General features: G+C 43.1%; 1 protein-coding gene across 3 annotated transcripts in view; it reads right to left on the bottom strand.

Annotated features, from left to right (window-relative positions):
* hmcn1 (hemicentin 1) overlaps positions 1-26,234 on the bottom strand; it is a 282,581-nt gene that overhangs the window by 87,454 nt on the left and 168,893 nt on the right. For all 3 annotated transcript variants that reach the window (XM_065009245.1, XM_065009247.1, XM_065009246.1), the window contains exons 34-42: positions 26,055-26,224; positions 23,779-23,933; positions 22,514-22,637; positions 22,187-22,288; positions 15,636-15,812; positions 13,672-13,823; positions 13,441-13,564; positions 7,296-7,471; positions 6,726-6,822 (exon numbers count right to left, since the gene is read on the bottom strand). In XM_065009245.1, the coding sequence (XP_064865317.1) occupies positions 6,726-6,822; positions 7,296-7,471; positions 13,441-13,564; positions 13,672-13,823; positions 15,636-15,812; positions 22,187-22,288; positions 22,514-22,637; positions 23,779-23,933; positions 26,055-26,224 (1,277 nt within the window). The remainder of the gene's footprint in view (positions 1-6,725; positions 6,823-7,295; positions 7,472-13,440; positions 13,565-13,671; positions 13,824-15,635; positions 15,813-22,186; positions 22,289-22,513; positions 22,638-23,778; positions 23,934-26,054; positions 26,225-26,234) is intronic.

Genomic DNA, 26,234 nt, shown 5'->3' with positions numbered 1-26,234 from the left:
AGAGCGTCAACGCTCATCACAATACAATACAATACATCACAATACTGGGGCGGCAGGGTAGCCTAGTGGTTAGAGCGTCAACGCTCATCACAATACAATACAATACATCACAATACTGGGGCGGCAGGGTAGCCTAGTGGTTAGAGCGTCAACGCTCATCACAATACAATACAATACATCACAATACTGGGGTGGCAGGGTAGCCTAGTGGTTAGAGCGTCGACGCTCATCACAATACAATACATCACAATACAATACATCACAATACAATACATCACAATACAATACATCACAATACAATACATCACAATACAATACATCACAATACAATACATCACAATACAATACATCACAATACAATACATCACAATACAATACATCACAATCATCACAATACTGGGGTGGCAGGGTAGCCTAGTGGTTAGAGCGTCGACGCTCATCACAATACAATACAATACATCACAATACTGGGGCGGCAGGGTAGCCTAGTGGTTAGAGCGTCAACGCTCATCACAATACAATACATCACAATACTGGGGCGGCAGGGTAGCCTAGTGGTTAGAGCGTCAACGCTCATCACAATACAATACATCACAATACTGGGGCGGCAGGGTAGCCTAGTGGTTAGAGCGTCAACGCTCATCACAATACAATACATCACAATACTGGGGCGGCAGGGTAGCCTAGTGGTTAGAGCGTCAACGCTCATCACAATACAATACAATACATCACAATACTGGGGTGGCAGGGTAGCCTAGTGGTTAGAGTGTCAACGCTCATCACAATACAATACATCACAATACTGGGGTGGCAGGGTAGCCTAGTGGTTAGAGCGTCAACGCTCATCACAATACAATACATCACAATACTGGGGTGGCAGGGTAGCCTAGTGGTTAGAGCGTCAACGCTCATCACAATACAATACAATACATCACAATACTGGGGCGGCAGGGTAGCCTAGTGGTTAGAGCGTCAACGCTCATCACAATACAATACAATACATCACAATACTGGGGCGGCAGGGTAGCCTAGTGGTTAGAGCGTCAACGCTCATCACAATACAATACATCACAATACTGGGGCGGCAGGGTAGCCTAGTGGTTAGAGCGTCAACGCTCATCACAATACAATACAATACATCACAATACTGGGGTGGCAGGGTAGCCTAGTGGTTAGAGCGTCAACGCTCATCACAATACAATACATCACAATACTGGGGTGGCAGGGTAGCCTAGTGGTTAGAGCGTCAACGCTCATCACAATACAATACATCACAATACTGGGGTGGCAGGGTAGCCTAGTGGTTAGAGCGTCGACGCTCATCACAATACAATACATCACAATACAATACATCACAATACAATACATCACAATACAATACATCACAATACAATACATCACAATACAATACATCACAATACAATACATCACAATACAATACATCACAATACAATACATCACAATACAATACATCACAATACAATACATCACAATACTGGGGTGGCAGGGTAGCCTAGTGGTTAGAGCGTCGACGCTCATCACAATACAATACAATACATCACAATACTGGGGCGGCAGGGTAGCCTAGTGGTTAGAGCGTCAACGCTCATCACAATACAATACATCACAATACTGGGGTGGCAGGGTAGCCTAGTGGTTAGAGCGTCAACGCTCATCACAATACAATACATCACAATACTGGGGCGGCAGGGTAGCCTAGTGGTTAGAGCGTCAACGCTCATCACAATACAATACATCACAATACTGGGGCGGCAGGGTAGCCTAGTGGTTAGAGCGTCAACGCTCATCACAATACAATACAATACATCACAATACTGGGGTGGCAGGGTAGCCTAGTGGTTAGAGCGTCAACGCTCATCACAATACAATACATCACAATACTGGGGCGGCAGGGTAGCCTAGTGGTTAGAGCGTCAACGCTCATCACAATACAATACAATACATCACAATACTGGGGTGGCAGGGTAGCCTAGTGGTTAGAGCGTCAACGCTCATCACAATACAATACATCACAATACTGGGGCGGCAGGGTAGCCTAGTGGTTAGAGCGTCAACGCTCATCACAATACAATACAATACATCACAATACTGGGGTGGCAGGGTAGCCTAGTGGTTAGAGCGTCAACGCTCATCACAATACAATACATCACAATACTGGGGCGGCAGGGTAGCCTAGTGGTTAGAGCGTCAACGCTCATCACAATACAATACATCACAATACTGGGGTGGCAGGGTAGCCTAGTGGTTAGAGCGTCAACGCTCATCACAATACAATACAATACATCACAATACTGGGGTGGCAGGGTAGCCTAGTGGTTAGAGCGTCGACGCTCATCACAATACAATACAATACATCACAATACTGGGGTGGCAGGGTAGCCTAGTGGTTAGAGCGTCAACGCTCATCACAATACAATACAATACATCACAATACTGGGGCGGCAGGGTAGCCTAGTGGTTAGAGCGTCAACGCTCATCACAATACAATACAATACATCACAATACTGGGGTGGCAGGGTAGCCTAGTGGTTAGAGCGTCAACGCTCATCACAATACAATACATCACAATACTGGGGTGGCAGGGTAGCCTAGTGGTTAGAGCGTCGACGCTCATCACATTACAAATCAACGTTAACCACATTACTCAACCCTCATCACACTACAAATCAACGTTAACCACATTACGCACATTATTCAACCCTCATCACAATACACATCAACGTTAACCACATTACTCAACCCTCATCACATTACAAATCAACGTTAACCACATTACGCACATTATTCAACCCTCATCACATTATTCAACCCTCATCACAATACAAATCAACGTTAACCACATTACGCACATTATTCAACCCTCATCACATTATTCAACCCTCATCACATTATTCAACCCTCATCACATTATTCAACACTCATCACATTATTCAACCCGCATCACATTATTCAACCCTCATCACATTATTCAACCCTCATCACATTATTCAACACTCATCACATTATTCAACCCTCATCACATTATTCAACACTCATCACATTATTCAACACTCATCACATTATTCAACCCTCATCACATTATTCAACACTCATCACATTATTCAACACTCATCACATTATTCAACCCGCATCACATTATTCAACCCTCATCACATTATTCAACCCGCATCACATTATTCAACCCTCATCACATTATTCAACCCTCATCACATTATTCAACACTCATCACATTATTCAACCCTCATCACATTATGCACATTATTCAACCCTCATCACACCAGCTTAGAACTGGAAGGAAATATACCTGCTGGAGCGTGTGCTACGGGTGGGTGCTGCTATGGTGATCAGTGAGCTGAGATAAGGTGGGGCTTTACCTAGCAAAGACTTATAGATGACCTGGAGCCAGTGGGTTTGGCGACGAATATGAAGCAAGGGCCAACCAACGAGAGCATACAGTTCGCAGTGGTGGGTAGTATTTGGTGACAAAACGGATGGCACTGTGATAGACTGTATCCAATTTGCTGAGTAGAGTGTTGGAGGCTATTTTGTAAATGACATTGCTGAAGTCAAGAATCAGTAGGATAGTCAGTTTTATGAGGGTATGATTGGCAGCATGAGTGAAGGATGCTTTGTTGCGAAATAGGAAGCTGATTCTAGATAAAATATTGGATTGGAGATGCTTAATGTGAGCCTGGAAGGAGAGTTTACAGTCTAACCAGACACCTAGGTATTTGTAGTTGTTCACATATTCTAAGTCAGAACCGTCCAGAGTAGTGATGCTGGACGGGCGGGCAGGTGCTGGCAGCGATCGGTTGAAGAGCATGCATTTAGTTGCATTTAAGAAAAGTTGGAGGCCACGGAAGGAGAGTTGTATGGCATTGAAGCTCGTCTGGAGGTTAGTTAACACAGTGTAAAAAGAAGGGCCAGAAGTATACAGAATGGTGTCGTCTGCATAGAGGTGGATCAGAGAATCAACAGGGAAAAGAGTCGGCCCGAGAATTGAAGCCTGTGGCACCCCCATAGAGACTGCCAGAGGTCCGGACAACAGGCCCTCCGATTTGACACACTGTCTGAGAAGTAGTTGGTGAACCAGGCAAGGCAGTCATTTGAGAAACCAAGGCTGTTGAGTCTGCCGATAAGAATGTGGTGATTGACAGGGTCGAAAGCCTTGGCCAGGTCGATGAATACAGCTGCACAGTACTGTCTCTTATCGATGGCGGTTATGATATCGTTTAGGACCTTGAGAGTGGCTGAGGTGCACCCATGACCAGCTCGGAAATCAGATTGCATAGCGGAGAAGGTACGGTGGGATTCGAAATGGTCGGTGCTCTGTCAGTTAACTTTGCTTTCGAAGACCTTAGAAAGGCAAGGTAGGATAGATATAGGTCTGCAACAGTTTGGGTCTAGAGTGTCTCCCCCTTTGAAGAGGGGGATGACCATGGCAACTTTCCAATCTTTGGGGATCTCAGACAATACGAAAGAGAGGTTGAACAGGATAGTAATAGGGGTTGCAACAATTGCGGCGGATAATTTTAGAAAGAGAGGGTCCAGATTGTCTAGCCCGGCTGATTTGTAGGGGTCCAGATTTTGCAGCTCTTTCAAAACATCAGCTACCTGGATTTGGGTGAAGGAGAAATGGGGGAGGCTTGGGCAAGTTTCTGTGGGGGGTGCAGGGCTGTTGACCAGGGTAGGGGTAGCCAGGTGGAAAGTATGGCCAGCTGTAGAAAAATGCTTCTTGAAATTCTCAATTACCGTGGCTTTATCGGTGATGACAGTGTTTCCTAGCCTCAGTGCAGTGGGCAGCTGGGAGGAGGTGCTCTTATTCTCCATGGACTTTACAGTGTCCCAGAACTTTTGTGAGTTTGTGCTACAGGATGCAAATCTCTTTTTGAAAAAGCTAACCTTTGCTTTCCTATCTGCCTGTGTATATTGGTTCCTAACCTCCCTGAAAAGTTGCATATCGCGGGGGCTATTCGATGCTAATGCAGTACGCCACAGGATGTGTTTATGCTGGTCAAGGGCAGTCAGGTCTGGCGTGAACCAATGGCTATATCCGTACCTGGTTCAAAATGTTTTAAATGGTGAATGCTTATTTAAGATGGTGAGGAAAGCACTTTTAAAGAATATCCAGGCATCCTCTATTGACGGGATGAGGTCAATATCCTTCAAGGATACCCAGGCCAGGTCGATTAGAAAGGCTGCTCGCTGAAGTGTTTTAGGGAGCGTTTGACAGTGATGAGGGGTGGTTGTTTGACCGCAGACCCATTACGGACGCAGGCAATGAGGCAGTGATCGCTGAGATCCTGGTTGGTTAGGATGATATCTTTGAGGGTGCAGTGTTTACGGATTTGGGGTTGTACCTGGTAGGTTCATTGATCATTTGTGTGAGATTGAGGGCATCTAGTTTAGATTGTAGGACGGCCGGGGTGATAAGCATGTCCCAGTTTAGGTCACTTAACAGTACCAGGATAGATCTGAAGATATCTGAAGATAGATGGGGGGCGATCAATTCACATATGGTGTCCAGGGCACAGCCGGGGGCAGAAGGTGGTCTAAAGCAAGCGGCAACGGTGAGAGACTTGTTTCTGGAAAGGTGTTTTTTTTTAAGTAGAAGCTCAAATTGTTTGGGCACAGACCTGGATAGTAAGACAGAACTCTGCAGTAGATTGCAACTCCGCCCCCTTTGGCAGTTCTATCTTGTCGGGAAATGTTATAGTTAGGGATGGAAATTTCAGGGTTTTTGGTGGCCTTCCTAAGCCAGGATTCAAACACGGCTAGGACATCCGGGTTGGCAGAGTGTGCTAAAGCAGTGAATAAAACAAACTTAGGGAGGAGGCTTCTAATGTTAACATGCATGAAACCAAGGTTTTTATGGTTACAGAAGTCAACAAATAGAGCGCCTGGGGAATGGGAGTGGAGCTAGGCACTGCAGGGCCTGGATTAGCCTCTACATCACCAGAGGAATAGAGGAGGAGTAGGATAAGTGTACGGCTAAAGGCTATAAGAACTGGTCGTCTAGTACGTTCGGAACAGAGAGTAAAATGTACAGACAAGGGTATAGTAGGATGTGAATACAGTGGAGGTAAACCTAGGCATTGAGTGACGATGAGAGAGGTATTGTCTCTAGAGACACCATTTAAACCAGGTGAGGTCCCTGCATGTGTCACTACAGTGAAATAAGACAATAATCACTAACCAAAATAGCAATGGATAAGGCATATTGACATTAGGGAGAGGCATACCGAGTGAGCATGTGAGTAGCCGAGTGAGCATGGGGTCTAGTGATCATGTTGTTTAATCAGCTTCTTGATATGCCACCCTTGTCAGGTGGCTGGATTATATTGGCAAAGGAGAAATGCTAACAGGGATGTAAACTATTTGTGGACAACATTTGAGAGAAATAAGCTTTTTGTGCATATGGAACATTTCTGGGATTTCTTTTTATTTCAGCTCATGAAACATGGGATCAACACTTTACCTGTTGTGTTTATATTTTTGTTCAGTACAATTTATTTTGAAAACACATGATGTGCACAGACAGACAGACAGACAGACAGACAGACAGACAGACAGACAGACAGACAGACAGACACAAACAGACAGACAGACAGACAGACAGACAGACAGACAGACAGACAGACAGACAGACAGACAGACAGACAGGCAGGCAGGCAGGCAGACAGACAGACAGAGCAGCAACTCACCCCAGACATTGAGGTTGTAGTTCTTCTCAGTCTTGCCAGCGATATTGGTGGCCTCACAGGTGTATCTGCCGGAGTCCTGCACCTGAGCACTGTCAATCTGCCAATCACATTCACAGAGAGTAAGATACAAGAGATAGGATAGGCCTGTCAATCTGCCAATCACATTCACAGAGAGTAAGAGACAAGAGATAGGATAGGCCTGTCAATCTGCCAATCACATTCACAGAGAGTAAGATACAAGAGATAGGATAGGCCTGTCAACCTGCCAATCACATTCACAGAGAGTAAGATACAAGAGATAGGATAGGCCTGTCAACCTACCAGTCAAAATCAATAATCAATGAGAGGCATGGAGAGTCAGAGAGGTGTGTAGAGAGTAGGGTTAGATATAAATAGATAGAGAAAGAGAGAGAAAGAGAGAGAGAGAGAGAGAGAGAGAGAGAGAGAGAGAGAGAGAAAGAGAGAGCGTGAGAGAGAGAGAGCGAGAGAATGAGAGAGAGAGAGAGCAACAGAGAGAGCATGAGAGAGAGAGCGAGAGAGAGAGAGGGAAGGATAGAAATTGGACCGTACCTTCAGCACACTCCCATCCTCCGACACGGTCAGTCCTGGCTTCCTGAAGAGCGGGCGGCCATCTTTGCGCCAGGACAGAGTGGGAGGAGGGATCGCGTCACTCTGGCAACGCAGCTCTACCGAGCGACCCAGCATTACAGTGGCATTCACCTCCTCACCCATGATGTTGGGTGGCACTGTAACACATAAATACACAGAAGCAGCATCAGCGACAATAAAAAGTCACACTGGAAAGTGGGAACCCAACAATGTAAAATCCCGTAACTCACTTAAAAGTTTACATGTCAAAATTATTTCACATTGGGAATCCGGTGAACCCATTTTCACCCCTGGAGAAAATGGTCCCAAAAATATACCTCAATAAAGTTGAAGAAATTGACTTGTTGACTCTTACCCACACCTAAGACTGTAAGCACCAAACAATGCCATTCCACAGCTCTGACAATGTATAAGTCTGGTGCCAGTCCTATATGGTACCACTACATCCTGGGCTAGATCAGCTTAACAATGAGCTGCTGTCAGATAAAGTCAGATAACGAACTGAGCCAGGCTGAGTCACTTCAACAGGCTTTCACCATCTGTTATAACTTCAGAGGATCTGGTTAGAACAGTTCCTCTCTCTAGAGTTCCAAGACAGTTCTTGAACTTTGGTTGTCACTCCTTGTCAAGAGCTGACTACGTTTCCCACGATGTAGCTGGCACTGGGCCGTTATCGGACCCAGACACTGACCTCATGGAGAGAGAGAGAGAGAGAGAGAGAGAGAGAATAAAAAGGAGAGAGAGAGAAAGAGAGAATAAAAAGGAAAGAGAGAGAATAAAAAGGAGAGAGAGAGAAAGAGAGAGAAAAAGGAGAGAGAGAGAAAGAAAATGAAAGAGAGTGTGAGAAAGTCGGAGAGAGAGTCAGACAGAGAGAGAAAGACAGACCCAGAGACAGAGAGGCAGAGAGGGGATTCTCCAATTACCTTGAATGAGCTACAGGACTAAATAAAACCCCTCCAACCCCCAAAAAAGGCATGTGGTGTTGATGGTATCCTTAATGAAATGATCAAATATACAGACAACAAATTACAATTGGCTATATTAAAACTCTTTAACATCATCCTTAGCTCTGGCATCTTCCCCAATATTTGGAACCAAGGACTGATTCCCCCCAATCCACAAAAGTGGAGACAAATTTGACCCCAATAACTACCGTGGGATATGCGTCAACAGCAACCTTGGGAAAATCCTCTGCATTATCATTAACAGCAGGCTCGTACATTTCCTCAGTGAAAACAATGTACTGAGCAAATGTCAAATTGGCTTTTTACCAAATTACCGTACAACAGACCATGTATTCACCCTGCACACCCTAATTGACAACCAAACAAACCAAAACAAAGGCAAAGTCTTCCCATGCTTTGTTGATTTAAAAAAAGCCTTCGACTCAATTTAGCATGAGGGTCTGCTATACAAATTGATGGAAAGTAGTGTTGGGGGTAAAACATACAACATTATAAAATCCATGTACACAAACAACAAGTGTGCGGTTAAAATTGAAAAAAAAAGGGCCGTGGGGTGAGACAGGGATGCAGCTTAAGCCCCACCCTTAAGCCCCACCCTCTTCAACATATATATCAACGAATTGGCGCAGCACCCGGCCTCAACCTTCTAGAATCTGAAGTCAAATGTCTACTGTTTGCTGATGATCTGGTGCCTCTGTCAGCAACCAAGGAGGGCCTACAGCAGCACCTAGATATTCTGCACAGATTCTGCCAGACCTGGGCCCTGACAGTAAATCTCAGTAAGACCAAAATAATAGTGTTCCAAAAAAGTCGCCAGGACCACAAATACAAATTCCATCTAGACACTGTTGCCCTAGAGCACACAAAAAAACTATACATACCTTGGCCTAAACATCAGCGCCACAGGTAACTTCCACAAAGCTGTGAACGATCTGAGAGACAAGGCAAGAAGGGCATTCTATGCCATCAAAAGGAACATAAAATTCAACATACCAATTAGGATCTGGCTAAAAATACTTGAATCAGTCATAAAGCCCATTGCCCTTTATGGTTGTGAGGTCTGGGGTCTGCTCACCAACCAAGATTTCACAAAATGGGACAAATGCCAAATTGAGACTCTGCATGTAGAATTCTGCAAAAATATCCTCCCTGTGCAACGTAGAGCACCAAATAATGCATGCAGAGCAGAATTAGGCCGATACCCACTAATTATCAAAATCCAGAAAAGAGCCATTAAATTCTACAACCACCTAAAAGGAAGCGATTCCCAAACCTTCCACAACAAAGCCATCACCTACAGAGAGATGAACCTGGAGAAGAGTCCCCTAAGCAAGCTGGTCCTGGGGTACTGTTCACAAACACAAACACACCCCACAGAGCCCCAGGACAGCAGCACAATTAGACCCAACCAAATCATGAGAAAAAATATATATAATTACTTGACACATTGGAAAGAATTAACAAAAAACAGAGCAAACTAGAATGCTATTTGGCCCTAAACAGAGAGTACACAGTGGCAGAATACCTGACCACTGTGACTGACCCAAACTTAAGGAAAGCTTTGACTATGTACAGACTCAGTGAGCATAGCCTTGCTATTGAGAAAGGCCGTCATAGGCAGACATGGCTCTCAAGAGAAGACAGGCTATGTGTACACTACCCACAAAATGAGGTGGAAACTGAGCTGCACTTCCTAACCTCCTGCCCAATGTATGACCATATTAGAGACACATAATTCCCTCAGATTACACAGATCCACAAAGAATTCGAAAACAAACTCAATTTTAATAAACTTCCATATTTATGCTTATTTATTTTTCCCTTGTGTACTTTAACCATTTGTACATTGTTACAACACTGTATATATATATTTTTTAAATGACATTTGTAATGTCTTTATTGTTTTGGAACTTTCCATATGTGTAATTTTCACTGTTCATTTTTACTGTTTATTTCACTTTTGTATATTATCTACCCAACTTGCTTTGACAACGGTAAAACACGTTTTCCATGCCAATAAAGCCCCTTGAATTGAATTGAGAGAAAGAGTGTGTGTGAGAGAGAGAGAGAGAGAGAGAGAGAGAGAAAGAGACAGAGAGACAGAGAGAGAGAGAGACAGAGAGAGAGGGAAAGAGACAGAGAGAAAGAGAGAAAGAGACAGAGAGAAAGAGAGAAAGAGACAGAGAGAAAGAGAGAAAGAGACAGAGACATAGAGACAGAGAGAGAGGCAGAGAGAGAGACAGAGAGAGAGCCAGAGAGAGAGACAGAGAGAGATAGAGAGAGAGAGAGAGACAGAGATAAAGAGAGAAAGAGACAGAGAGAAAGAGAGAAAGAGACAGAGACAGAGAGACAGAGAGAGAGGCAGAGAGAGAGACAGAGAGAGAGACAGAGAGAGAGACAGAGAGACAGAGCGAGATAGAGAGAGAGAGAGAGAGAGAGACAGAGAGACAGAGAGAGAGAGACAGAGAGAGAGGCAGAGAGAGAGAGAGAGAGAGAGACAGAGAGAGAGAGTCTCAGAATGAAAACAAAATAATTGTCTGTTCCCCTCCCTTAAAATGGCCCTGTCTCTGACTTCAACACTGAATCACTCTGTCTAATAGTTATGAGAGGCAATTTCTCTGTAATCCCACTTTGAAGCCAATCAAAAACCTCTGCTTCAGCCTAATCCTAAAATATGTCCTCAATATGATTGATTTCTCTTCCACAACGTTTCTAATCTGGACTGACTAAAAGCCAATTTCCTCAAATGTGTATTTCTCTGGACAGACACAACACACGTGTCATGTGAAAGGTGTAGACAGGCTAGCTGGCAGGATTATTTGGCCAGACACAGGAAGTCGTTCTAGAGTGGTAGCAATTACCACAACAAATCTGTCTTCATTTCTCTGGACGCCCTCCTTTGATCTTTTTAAAGAAACAGAAGACATGTGGGCATTTTGGGTACAGGCACGCACAAATGCACACACATCCAAACACACACCCCTGGACATACTCATACCCGCCCGCCCGCACACACACACACACACACACACTGAGCCTATCTGTCTGAAACTCTTCATAACACTCCAATCACTTCTCTCAAATTCTTTTTAAATTGAGAAAAATGATTCAAATGTAGTATTTTCAAAACAAATTGGCTGTCAACATCAACTCTCTAAGCAAAAACGACAAGGTTTATTGAAATGCCAAACTGGAACACAAACCATACTTCCTTCCCAGGAGTATGGCCATGTCAAAGCTTCTTTGAACAGTCATTAAAATGTTGCCGTGTATATCCTATATGTTATGTTTACTGGACTCGCTTTGAATATTCCACAAATTAGCTCACGGATGAGGTACTCAGCATTCCATACATTTTAATATATCTTTGTATAAGTATGTCATACAGTATATTTCTTCCACACCAAAATAAAAGGTCTTCCGATGTGATTTAATCATTGGCATGGACTCAGAAAATCAAATTTAGCTATTTCTCCATGAACAATTCTGATTTTGAGAGTGAAAAACACAAAAAATCTAAAACCAGGAAAAATAAAACTGAGAAAACATCATTTGAGAAAATATACTTCGGGAAAGAATTACGGGTTTTATATGTCCCACCTTAGAGTTGTTTATGAACCATTATTTTACCAGGTATATTGACAGAAAACATAGAGCCCTACTTTCTCTTGAACATAGTGCCCTACTTTCTCTTGAACGTAGTGCCCTACTTTCTCTTGAACATAGTGCCCTACTTTCTCTTGAACATAATGCCCTACTTTCTCTTGAACATAGTGCCCTACTTTCTCTTGAACAGTAATGACCTGGAAAGAGTTACAAGGGCGAGGAGAAGAATGTTCATATTTGAAAGTTTGAAAAATATTAGTAGCTCATGACATGTTTCATTTTTTTTAAAGTATCTCTCACGCTCGAAAAGGTTGGAGACCCCTGTCATGCAGTAGAGCTGGTACAATAACAGACAACATAATACCTATAAGAATAACTAAGTTCTTATAGAGAGTACTGGGTTAAATAAGATCATGTCTCTGGTGACTATAATGTGTTTTCATGCACTGGATTCATAGTACACAACTGGATTGATAGTGCACAACTGGATTGATAGTATACAACTGGATTGATAGTACACAACTGGATTCATAGTACACAACTGGATTGATAGTACACAACTGGATTGATAGTATACAACTGGATTGATAGTATACAACTGGATTGATAGTACACAACTGGATTGATAGTACACAACTGGATTGATAGTACACAACTGGATTGATAGTACACAACTGGGTTGATAGTACACAACTGGATTGATAGTACACAACTGGATTGATAGTATACAACTGGATTGATAGTATACAACTGGATTGATAGTATACAACTGGAATGATCGTACACAACTGGATTGATAGTACACAACTGGATTGATAGTACACAACTGGATTGATAGTATACAACTGGATTGATAGTATACAACTGGATTGATAGTATACAACTGGATTGATAGTACACAACTGGATTGATAGTACACAACTGGATTGATAGTATACAACTGGATTGATAGTACACAACTGGATTGATAGTATACAACTGGATTGATAGTATACAACTGGATTGATAGTATACAACTGGATTGATAGTACACAACTGGATTGATAGTACACAACTGGATTGATAGTATACAACTGGATTGATAGTACACAACTGGATTGATAGTATACAACTGGATTGATAGTACACAACTGGATTGATAGTACACAACTGGATTGATAGTACACAACTGGATTGATAGTATACAACTGGATTGATAGTACACAACTGGATTGATAGTACACACCTGGATTGATAGTATACAACTGGATTGATAGTACACAACTGGATTGATAGTATACAACTGGATTGATAGTACACAACTGGATTGATAGTATACAACTGGATTGATAGTATACAACTGGATTGATAGTACACAACTGGATTGATAGTATACAACTGGATTGATAGTATACAACTGGATTGATAGTACACAACTGGATTGATAGTATACAACTGGATTGATAGTATACAACTGGATTGATAGTATACAACTGGAAGCAGTATCTAAAGGTGATCATGGAGATGTGTTTCGGTCAGAGGGAGGTTGGACTCACCGTACACCCTCAGGTCATATTCTCTCTGCTGCTCTCCTCCTGCGTTGACGGCCACACAGGTGTACTTCCCTGTATCACTGACCTGAGCACTGCTGAGAGACAGCACTGTACCACCGGACAACACCTACAGAGGAGGAGAGACACACACACAAATTAACAGTTGCGCAGACAGACACATATGCACACACACAAACACACACACACACAAATGTTGAGGAGCTGGGTGGTTACCTGTATGCCATCGGAGACACTGGCAACAGGGCTGCCATCTTTGAGCCAGGTGAGACTTGGCAGAGGAACGCCGGTGGCCTCACACTCCAGCCTGGCAGGGTCGTTCACCACCACCGTCACCATGGCACTGCGGCTGGAGATGGCAGGGGGCACTGCCAGGCGAGTAGAGGAGCATTACACACACACACAGACAGACACACACACACACACACACACACACACACACACACACACACACACACACACACACACATACACACAGGCTGCATCTCCAATGGCATTCTATTCCCTATATGGTACACTACTATAGACCAGAGCCCTATTCCCTATATGGTACACTACTATAGGCCAGAGCCCTATTCCCTATATAGTACACTACTATAGACCAGAGCCCTATTCCCTATATGGTACACTACTATAGACCAGAGCCCTATTCCCTATATGGTACACTACTAGTGACCAGAGCCCTATTCCCTATATGGTACACTACTATAGACCAGAGCCCTATTCCCTATATGGTACACTACTATAGACCAGAGCCCTATTCCCTATATGATACACTACTATAGACCAGAGCCCTATTCCCTATATGGTACAGTACTATAGACCAGAGCCCTATTCCCTATATGGTACACTACTATAGACCAGAGCCCTATTCCCTATATGATACACTACTATAGATCAGAGCCCTATTCCCTATATGGTACACTACTATAGACCAGAGCCCTATATGGTACACTACTATAGACCAGAGCCCTATTCCCTATATGGTACACTACTATAGACCAGAGCCCTATTCCCTATATGGTACACTACTATAGACCAGAGCCCTATTCCCTATATGGTACACTACTATAGACCAGAGCCCTATTCCCTATATGGTACACTACTATAGACCAGAGCCCTATTCCCTATATGGTACACTACTATAGACCAGAGCCCTATTCCCTATATGGTACACTACTATAGACCAGAGCCCTATTTTCTATACAGTAAACTATTGTAGACCAGAGCCCTATTCCCTATATGGTACACTACTATAGACCAGAGCCCTATTCCCTATATGGTACACTACTATAGACCAGAGCCCTATTCCCTATATAGTACACTACTTTAGACCAGAGCCCTATTCCCTATATAGTACACCACTTTAGACCAAAGCTCTATTCCCTATATAGTACACCACTTTAGACCAAAGCTCTATTCCCTATATAGTACACCACTTTAGACCTATTCCCTATATAGTACACTACTTTAGACCAGAGCCCTATGGGCTAAAGTAGTGTACTAAAGTAGTGTACTATATAGTGAATAGGGTGTCATTTAAGTCTCACACGTCTCATACACTCCTAGGGACCAATCCTAACTTCAGATCTGTGCACGTTACTCATGTCCATCATGCACTGGTGTCAATGTGAGATTTGCGATAAAAAGTCGACTGATGCGGTGATCTCATGTTAAGATTCCCCTAGAAAAGAAGCTCTAGTCATGGCCTTATCTGATGACATCACCCTGTCTGGTGATCCACATTGTTTATCATCCTAATCCTCATCATCATCATCATCATCAAATCCTGTCTTCACATGAAAGAGGTAGATAAATGGGTCTGTTTGTCCCACAAAGCAGAATAATGCCGTAGGCCTTCATAAGGATTTCATAGGATGTTAATGTGTTTTAATCATCCTTCAGTGTCTAATGTTCACTGAGCATTGCTATACTGGGACTGGGTTAAGAGTGTTCTGACATCCCCGTCTCAAAAGCCCTTTGAATCGAGACAGCAACATGTTATTGGCTGACTGGTCCAAAGGCATCTGTATTTGTCTGTCGGTGTGTAACTAATTACCTGCATCTGTCAGGTGGGCACTGACCCAACCTGATCCTCCATTCATCCATTTATTTACACATCTGACCAACACAATGTGGTCATGCTGCTGTCGTAGTACTTTATGTGGACGTTCACTCACCGTACACCTGCAGCCTGTGAGAGAGCTCTGAGGTTCCGGCTACGTTGACCGCTATACACCGGTACAGCCCGGCGTCGGACAGCTGAGCACGGTCGATCTCCAGCAGCTGACCGCGCTTCAGGATGGTCACCCCGGCTGCGCTGGTTAGAGGGCGACCGTCCTTGTACCAGGTAATGGCTGACCGCATCGACACAGATAAGAAAATACAGGTAAAGACGGTGTCCAGATGCTCATGAAATCTATCCTCTTCCTTCATTCTTTAAGTTAAGCTTATCTGGCTTCTCTCAGTGTGAAAGAAATATGATGGATAGATACTGTATGGAATTTCCAGTCTAGTGTACCTTTGGGGGTATAATATTAAAGACCTATTCAGTTCTTCTCAGATATGAGATGAAGAGGAAGGATGAAAGTATGTCCACTGTTTTCACCACATGTAGACACAGCTATCCTCTATCAGTTGTTCTCAGATACGAGATGAAGAGGAAGGATGAAAGTATGTCCACTGTTTTCCCCACATGTAGACACAGCTATCCTCTATCAGTTGTTCTCAGATACGAGATGAAGAGGAAGGATGAAAGTATGTCCACTGTTTTCCCCACATGTAGACACAGCTATCCTCTATCAGTTGTTCTCAGATACGAGATGAAGAGGAAGGATGAAAGTATGTCCACTGTTTTCCCCACATGTAGACACAGCTATCCTCTATCAGTTGTTCTCAGATACGAGATGAAGAGGAAGGATGAAAGTATGTCCACTGTTTTCCCCACATGTAGACACAGCTATCCTCTATCAGTTGTTCTCAGATACGAGATGAAGAGGAAGGATGAAAGTATGTCCACTGTTTTCCCCACATGTAGACACAGCTATCCTCTATCAGTTGTTCTCAGATATGAGATGAAGAGGAAGGATGAAAGTATGTCCACTGTTTTCCCCACATGTAGACACAGCTATCCTCTATCAGTTGTTCTCAGATCCTCTACGAGATGAAGAAGAGGAAGGATGAAAGTATGTCCACTGTTTTCCCCACTTGTAGACACAGCTATCCTCTATCGGTTGTTCTCAGATACGAGATGAAGAGGAAGGATGAAAGTATGTCCACTGTTTTCCCCAAATGTAGACACAGCTATCCTCTATCAGTTGTTCTCAGATACGAGATGAAGAAGAAGGATGAAAGTATGTCCACTGTTTTCCCCACATGTAGACACAGCTATCCTCTATCAGTTGTTCTACGAGATGAAGAGGAAGGATGAAAGTATGTCCACTGATGAGACACAGCTATCCTCTATCAGTTGTTCTCAAGGATGAAGAGGAAGGATGAAAGTATGTCCACTGTTTTCCCCACATGTAGACACAGCTATCCTCTATCAGTTGTTCTCAGATACGAGATGAAGAGGAAGGATGAAAGTATGTCCACTGTTTTCCCCACATGTAGACACAGCTATCCTCTATCAGTTGTTCTCAGATACGAGATGAAGAGGAAGGATGAAAGTATGTCCACTGTTTTCCCCACATGTAGACACAGCTATCCTCTATCAGTTGTTCTCAGATACGAGATGAAGAGGAAGGATGAAAGTATGTCCACTGTTTTCCCACATGTTGTTCTCAGATACAGATGAAGAGGAAGGATGAAAGTATGTCCACTGCTTTCCCCATGTAGACCAGCTCTATCAGTTGTTCTCAGATACGAGATGAAGAGGAAGGATGAAAGTATGTCCACTGTTTTCCCCACATGTAGACACAGCTATCCTCTATCAGTTGTTCTCAGATACGAGATGAAGAGGAAGGATGAAAGTATGTCCACTGTTTTCCCCACATGTAGACACAGCTATCCTCTATCAGTTGTTCTCAGATATGAGATGAAGAGGAAGGATGAAAGTATGTCCACTGTTTTCCCCACATGTAGACACAGCTATCCTCTATCAGTTGTTCTCAGATACGAGATGAAGAGGAAGGATGAAAGTATGTCCACTGTTTTCCCCACATGTAGACACAGCTATCCTCTATCAGTTGTTCTCAGATACGAGATGAAGAGGAAGGATGAAAGTATGTCCACTGTTTTCCCCACATGTAGACACAGCTATCCTCTATCAGTTGTTCTCAGATACGAGATGAAGAGGAAGGATGAAAGTATGTCCACTGTTTTCCCCACATGTAGACACAGCTATCCTCTATCAGTTGTTCTCAGATACGAGATGAAGAGGAAGGATGATGAAGAGGAAGGATATGTCCACTGTTTTCCCCACATGTAGACACAGCTATCCTCTATCAGTTGTTCTCAGATACGAGATGAAGAGGAAGGATGAAAGTATGTCCACTGTTTTCCCCACATGTAGACACAGCTATCCTCTATCAGTTGTTCTCAGATACGAGATGAAGAGGAAGGATGAAAGTATGTCCACTGTTTTCCCCACATGTAGACACAGCTATCCTCTATCAGTTGTTCTCAGATACGAGATGAAGAGGAAGGATGAAAGTATGTCCACTGTTTTCCCCACATGTAGACACAGCTATCCTCTATCAGTTGTTCTCAGATACGAGATGAAGAGGAAGGATGAAAGTATGTCCACTGTTTTCCCCACATGTAGACACAGCTATCCTCTATCAGTTGTTCTCAGATACGAGATGAAGAGGAAGGATGAAAGTATGTCCACTGTTTTCCCCACATGTAGACACAGCTATCCTCTATCAGTTGTTCTCAGATACGAGATGAAGAGGAAGGATGAAAGTATGTCCACTGTTTTCCCCACATGTAGACACAGCTATCCTCTATCAGTTGTTCTCAGATACGAGATGAAGAGGAAGGATGAAAGTATGTCCACTGTTTTCCCACATGTAGACACAGCTATCCTCTATCAGTTGTTCTCAGATACGAGATGAAGAGGAAGGATGAAAGTATGTCCACTGTTTTCCCACATGTAGACACAGCTATCCTCTATCAGTTGTTCTCAGATACGAGATGAAGAGGAAGGATGAAAGTATGTCCACTGTTTTCCCCACATGTAGACACAGCTATCCTCTATCAGTTGTTCTCAGATACGAGATGAAGAGGAAGGATGAAAGTATGTCCACTGTTTTCCCCACATGTAGACACAGCTATCCTCTATCAGTTGTTCTCAGATACGAGATGAAGAGGAAGGATGAAAGTATGTCCACTGTTTTCCCCACATGTAGACACAGCTATCCTCTATCAGTTGTTCTCAGATACGAGATGAAGAGGAAGGATGAAAGTATGTCCACTGTTTTCCCCACATGTAGACACAGCTATCCTCTATCAGTTGTTCTCAGATACGAGATGAAGAGGAAGGATGAAAGTATGTCCACTGTTTTCCCCACATGTAGACACAGCTATCCTCTATCAGTTGTTCTCAGATACGAGATGAAGAGGAAGGATGAAAGTATGTCCACTGTTTTCCCCACATGTAGACACAGCTATCCTCTATCAGTTGTTCTCAGATACGAGATGAAGAGGAAGGATGAAAGTATGTCCACTGTTTTCCCACATGTAGACACAGCTATCCTCTATCAGTTGTTCTCAGATACGAGATGAAGAGGAAGGATGAAAGTATGTCCACTGTCCACACAGCTTTCCCTCAGATACAGATGAAGAGGAGACACAGCTTTCCCCATCCTCCTCTATCAGTTGTTCTCAGATACGAGATGAAGAGGAAGGATGAAAGTATGTCCACTGTTTTCCCCACATGTAGACACAGCTATCCTCTATCAGTTGTTCTCAGATACGAGATGAAGAGGAAGGATGAAAGTATGTCCACTGTTTTCCCACATGTAGACACAGCTATCCTCTATCAGTTGTTCTCAGATACGAGATGAAGAGGAAGGATGAAAGTATGTCCACTGTTTTCCCCACATGTAGACACAGCTATCCTCTATCAGTTGTTCTCAGATACGAGATGAAGAGGAAGGATGAAAGTATGTCCACTGTTTTCCCCACATGTAGACACAGCTATCCTCTATCAGTTGTTCTCAGATACGAGATGAAGAGGAAGGATGAAAGTATGTCCACTGTTTTCAGTTGTTCCAGATACGAGATGAAGAGGAAGGATGAAAGTATGTCCACATGTAGACACAGCTATCCTCTATCAGTTGTTCTCAGATATGAGATGAAGAGGAAGGATGAAAGTATGTCCACTGTTTTCCCCACATGTAGACACAGCTATCCTCTATCAGTTGTTCCAGATACATGAGATGAAGAGGAAGGATGAAAGTATGTCCACTGTTTTCCCCACATGTAGACACAGCTATCCTCTATCAGTTGTTCTCAGATACGAGATGAAGAGGAAGGATGAAAGTATGTCCACTGTTTTCCCACATGTAGACACAGCTATCCTCTATCAGTTGTTCTCAGATACGAGATGAAGAGGAAGGATGAAAGTATGTCCACTGTTTTCCCCACATGTAGACACAGCTATCCTCTATCAGTTGTTCTCAGATACGAGATGAAGAGGAAGGATGAAAGTATGTCCACTGTTTTCCCCACATGTAGACACAGCTATCCTCTATCAGTTGTTCTCAGATACGAGATGAAGAGGAAGGTCCATGAAAGCTATCCTCTATCAGTCCACTGTTTTCCCCACCCCATGTAGACACAGCTATCCTCTATCAGTTGTTCTCAGATACGAGATGAAGAGGAAGGATGAAAGTATGTCCACTGTTTTCCCCACATGTAGACACAGCTATCCTCTATCAGTTGTTCTCAGATACGAGATGAAGAGGAAGGATGAAAGTATGTCCACTGTTTTCCCCACATGTAGACACAGCTATCCTCTATCAGTTGTTCTCAGATACGAGATGAAGAGGAAGGATGAAAGTATGTCCACTGTTTTCCCCACATGTAGACACAGCTATCCTCTACATGTTCTCAGATACAGCTATCCTCCTCTATCAGTTGTTCTCAGATACGAGATGAAGAGGAAGGATGAAAGTATGTCCACTGTTTTCCCCACATGTAGACACAGCTATCCTCTATCAGTTGTTCTCAGATACGAGATGAAGAGGAAGGATGAAAGTATGTCCACTGTTTTCACCACATGTAGACACAGCTATCCTCTATCAGTTGTTCTCAGATACGAGATGAAGAGGAAGGATGAAAGTATGTCCACTGTTTTCCCCACATGTAGACACAGCTATCCTCTATCAGTTGTTCTCAGATACGAGATGAAGAGGAAGGATGAAAGTATGTCCACTGTTTTCCCCACATGTAGACACAGCTATCCTCTATCAGTTGTTCTCAGATATGAGATGAAGAGGAAGGATGAAAGTATGTCCACTGTTTTCCCCACATGTAGACACAGCTATCCTCTATCTATCAGTTGTTCTCAGATATGAGATGAAGAGGAAGGATGAAAGTATGTCCACTGTTTTCCCCACATGTAGACACAGCTATCCTCTATCAGTTGTTCTCAGATACGAGATGAAGAGGAAGGATGAAAGTATGTCCACTGTTTTCCCCACATGTTGTTCTCAGACAGATGAAGAGGAAGGATGAAAGTATGTCCACTGCTATCCTCTATCAGTTGTTCTCAGATACGAGATGAAGAGGAAGGATGAAAGTATGTCCACTGTTTTCACCACATGTAGACACAGCTATCCTCTATCAGTTGTTCTCAGATACGAGATGAAGAGGAAGGATGAAAGTATGTCCACTGTTTTCCCCACATGTAGACACAGCTATCCTCTATCAGTTGTTCTCAGATACGAGATGAAGAGGAAGGATGAAAGTATGTCCACTGTTTTCCCCACATGTAGACACAGCTATCCTCTATCAGTTGTTCTCAGATACGAGATGAAGAGGAAGGATGAAAGTATGTCCACTGTTTTCACCACATGTAGACACAGCTATCCTCTATCAGTTGTTCTCAGATACGAGATGAAGAGGAAGGATGAAAGTATGTCCACTGTTTTCACCACATGTAGACACAGCTATCCTCTATCAGTTGTTCTCAGATACGAGATGAAGAGGAAGGATGAAAGTATGTCCACTGTTTTCCCCACATGTAGACACAGCTATCCTCTATCAGTTGTTCTCAGATACGAGATGAAGAGGAAGGATGAAAGTATGTCCACTGTTTTCCCCACATGTAGACACAGCTATCCTCTATCAGTTGTTCTCCATCCAGTTTTCTTTACAGCCATAAAGTACTGAATAAAGTATAACATAATGCCATAAAGTACTGAGTAAAGTATAAAATATTGCCATAAAGTATTGAATCTAAAAGCTTTATTGGTTCTCAACAGGCTGCTCTTATTGATCCATAAACTAGACTACAGATCACCATGCCAACATAGCCAGTCTGCCAAGGGGGCATAGTTGCAGGTGAAATAAATTCTCTGTAATAAAATGTCTTCCTTAGAAGCTTGCAATTGCTTAAAACAGCTTGCTCGTGAAAATATTCCTGTGATATTAGATCTTTAGAGAAACACCTGCTGTTTTGAAAATAAAAAAAAGTTGAATATGCACATTGGTATATAGTTTTATATTGTAGTAAGTAATATAACTTAGTAGAAGTCAAGGGTTAGGGTTGGAGAGGTCTTACCAGGAACTGGACTCCCTGTGGCCTTGCACTCCAGCTGGATGGGGTAGCCTGCTATGATGGTCTCATTGAAGGTCTCTCCAGAATAAGGGACGGTTGGAGGCTCTGTAGAATGGCATAATATGGTTTAGTAGCAGACACAGCAGACACGGTGAGAGTATGGGAGAGGGAGACAGAAGAGTGAAAGAGAGCGGGAGAGAGTGAACAAGAAAGAGATGGGTGGGAGAGACACTGAGCAAGAGGAAGAGGTGAAGAAGGATGGAAAATGAGAGGTAGACAGACAGGAAGAGAAACCTAGTGAGAGTTTGGGGAGTTTTGGCTCTGCTGTACCATGGACACTGAGGCGGATGTGTTGCTGGGTCTCTCCTGCTGCGTTCGTTGCCACACATGTATATCTCCCAGCATCCTCTAGTCTGGCCTCCGTGATATGCAGTGTCCTACCGGCCGACTCCAGCTATGGAAACACGGAAACACACACATGAACTACATCTGACCAGCTGGAAGAATAACAATAACATCTAGAGTATTACTGTAACTGGGATTTAGAATAACAATAACATCTAGAGTATTACTGTAACTGGACTTAGAATAACAATAACATCTGTAGTATTACTGTAACTGGACTTAGAATAACAATAACATCTAGAGTATTACTGTAAGTGGGACTAAGAATAACAATAACATCTAGAGTATTACTGTAACTGGGACTAAGAATAACAATAACATCTGGAGTATTACTGTAACTGAGACTTAGAATAACAATAACATCTAGAGTATTACTGTAACTGGGACTTAGAATAACAATACGATCTGGAGTATTACTGTAACTGGGACTTAGAATAACAATAACATCTAGAGTATTACTGTAACTGGGACTTAGAATAACAATAACATCTAGAGTATTACTGTAACTGGGACTAAGAATAACAATACGATCTGGAGTATTACTGTAACTGGGACTTAGAATAACAATAACATCTAGAGTATTACTGTAACTGGGACTAAGAATAACAATACGATCTGGAGTATTACTGTAACTGGGACTAAGAATAACAATAACATCTAGAGTATTACTGTAACTGGGACTTAGAATAACAATAACATCTAGAGTATTACTGTAACTGGGACTAAGAATAACAATACGATCTGGAGTATTACTGTAACTGGGACTTAGAATAACAATAACATCTAGAGTATTACTGTAACTGGGACTAAGAATAACAATACGATCTGGAGTATTACTGTAACTGGGACTAAGAATAACAATAACATCTAGAGTATTACTGTAACTGGGACTTAGAATAACAATAACATCTAGAGTATTACTGTAACTGGGACTAAGAATAACAATACGATCTGGAGTATTACTGTAACTGGGACTTAGAATAACAATAACATCTAGAGTATTACTGTAACTGGGACTTAGAATAACAATAACATCTGGAGTATTCCTGTAACTGGGACTAAGAATAACAATACGATCTAGAGTGTTACTGTAACTGGGATTTATAATAATAATAAACCTGAACAAAGGGGGGAGCTAGAACAAAAGTATCAGAGATGGCCAAATGGGGAGGTAGAGTCATGTCCTGTACCTTCAGGTGCTCCTGGGCGGTGTCCACAGGGCGGCCATCTTTGAGCCAGGTGATGCTGGGGAGAGGGGTGCCATTGGGAACACACTGGAGGCTGATGGGCTTGTGGAGGACCACAGACCTCTCAGAGGCACCGGTGGAGCGGATGGATGGAGGGACTGGAGTGAAAGAGAGGGAGATGAAAAGAGAGAGAGGATAGGTCGAAGAGACGAATGAGTGAGAGAGGAAAGGGGAGAAAAGAGTGGAAGAAAGAAAACATAGAGAGTGATTACAGACAAATGGAGAGGATATTGGGGAGGCAAAGAGAAAAACAGATTCCACATAGGAAAATACCAGAATTATAGGAAAATACCAGAATTATAGTGAAAGACATACCAGAAATCAATATTATCAAAGAGTATGCATTTGCATGAAAAAAATACAACATATTCAGCCCAGGTCTTCCATTTAGAGTGAAAGGTAAACAACACCATGAAATGAACGACATAGCAACATACAGCAATCTACACACAATACCCCATAATGACAAAGCCAAAACATGTTTTTAGAAGTGTTTGCAAATTTATTAAAAATAAAAAAAAACAGAAAGAACTTATTTACATAAGTATTCAAAACCTTGACTTGGCCTGAATGCCAAGCGTCACGTCTGTAGGAAACCTGACTAGGAGACTAGACATGGATGAATGCAAAGGTGAACAGAGCAAAGTACAGAGAGATCCTTGATTAAAACCAGCTCCAGAGTGCTCAGGACCTCAGACTTGGACAAATGTTCACCTTCCAACAGGACAACGACACTAAGCACACAGCCAAGACGAAGCCGAGAAAGCTCATCACTAAGCTCATGACCCTGGGACTAAACACCTCCCTCTGCAACTGGATCCTGGACTTCCTGACGGGCCTCCCCCAGGTGGTAAGGGTATGCAACAACACGTCTGCCACGCTAATCCTCAACACTGGGGCCCCTCATGGGTGTGTACTTAGTCCCCTCCTGTACTCCCAAACATGACTCCAACACCATCATTAAGTGTGCTGAGGACACAACAGAGGTAGGCCTGATCACCGACAACGATGCGACAGCCTATAGGAGGAGGTCAGAGACCTGGCAGTGTGGTGCCAGGACAACAACCCCTCCCTCAATGTGGAAAAGACAAAGAAGGTGATTGTGGACTACAGGAAAAGGCAGGCCAAATAGGGCCCCATTAACATCGACAGAGCTGTAGTGGAGCGGGTGGAGAGTTCCAAGTTCCTTGGTGTCCACATCACCAACAAACTATCATGGTCCAAACATACCAAGACAGTCGTGAAGAAGGCACGACAACACCTTTTCCCCCTCAGGAGACTGAAAAGATTTGGCATGGATCCACAGAACCTCAAAAAGTTCTACAGCTGCACCATCGGGAGCATCCTGACCGGTTGCATCACCGCCTGGTATGGCAACTGCTCGGCATCTAACCGTAAGGCGCTACAGAGGGAAGTGCGTACGGCCCAGGCGGTGTCAGAGGAAAGCACAAAAAATTGTCAGAGACTCCAGTCACCCAAGTCATAGACTGTTCTCTCTGCAACCGCACAGCAAGTGGTACCGGAGCGCAAAGTCTCGGATCAAAAGGCTCCTAACGGCTTCTACCCCCAAGCCATAAGACTGCTGAACAATTAATCAAATGGCCACCGGACTATTTACATTGGTAAATATTTTCTAAACTCTTCTTGAACTGCACTGTTGGTTAAGGGCTTGTAAGTAAGCATTTCACAGTAAGGTCTACACCTGTATTCGGCGCATGTGACAAATAAAGTTTGATTTGATTACATTTGAAAAAACACAGTGGCCCAGCTAGAACCCAGACTTGAACCCGATCAAACTGTTCTCTGTAGAGAACTGAAAATAGCTGTGCAGCGACGCTCCCCATCCAACCTGACAAAGCTTGAGAGGATCTGCAGAGAAGAATGGGAGAAACTCCCCAAATACAGGTGTGCCAAGCTTGTAGAGTCATAGCCAGGAAAACTCAAGGCTGTAATCGCTGCCAAAGGTGCTTCAACAAAGTACTGAGTCAAGGGTCTGAATACTTATGTAAATGTGATATTTCAGTTTTTGCTTTGTCATTATGGGGTATTGTGTGTAAATTGATGAGAGGGAAAAAATATATTTAATCAATTTTAGAATAAGGCTGAAACGTAACAAAATGTAGAAAAAGTCAAGGGGTCTGAATACTTTCCGAATGCACTGTATACTAATGGTAAATCACAGAAAGTATGAGTTTCTAGAACCACAGCAGTATGTATACCATGGACGGCCACATTGAAGTCCCTCTTATGGTCTCCAGCCTCGTTGGTTGCGACACACTGGAAGCGTGCCGTGTCTGAGACCTGGGGCCGAGAGATGACCAGCCGACGGCCGTTAGCCGTGACCCTTACCCCCTCACCCTGCCTGACCGGCTGACCGTCCTTAAACCACCTATAGAACA

Source organism: Oncorhynchus nerka, linkage group LG24 (genome assembly GCF_034236695.1).
Source record: "Oncorhynchus nerka isolate Pitt River linkage group LG24, Oner_Uvic_2.0, whole genome shotgun sequence".
Lineage (NCBI taxonomy): Eukaryota > Metazoa > Chordata > Actinopteri > Salmoniformes > Salmonidae > Oncorhynchus > Oncorhynchus nerka.
Note: the sequence above shows the minus strand (reverse complement) of the source record. Positions and strands in the feature narration are given on the sequence as shown.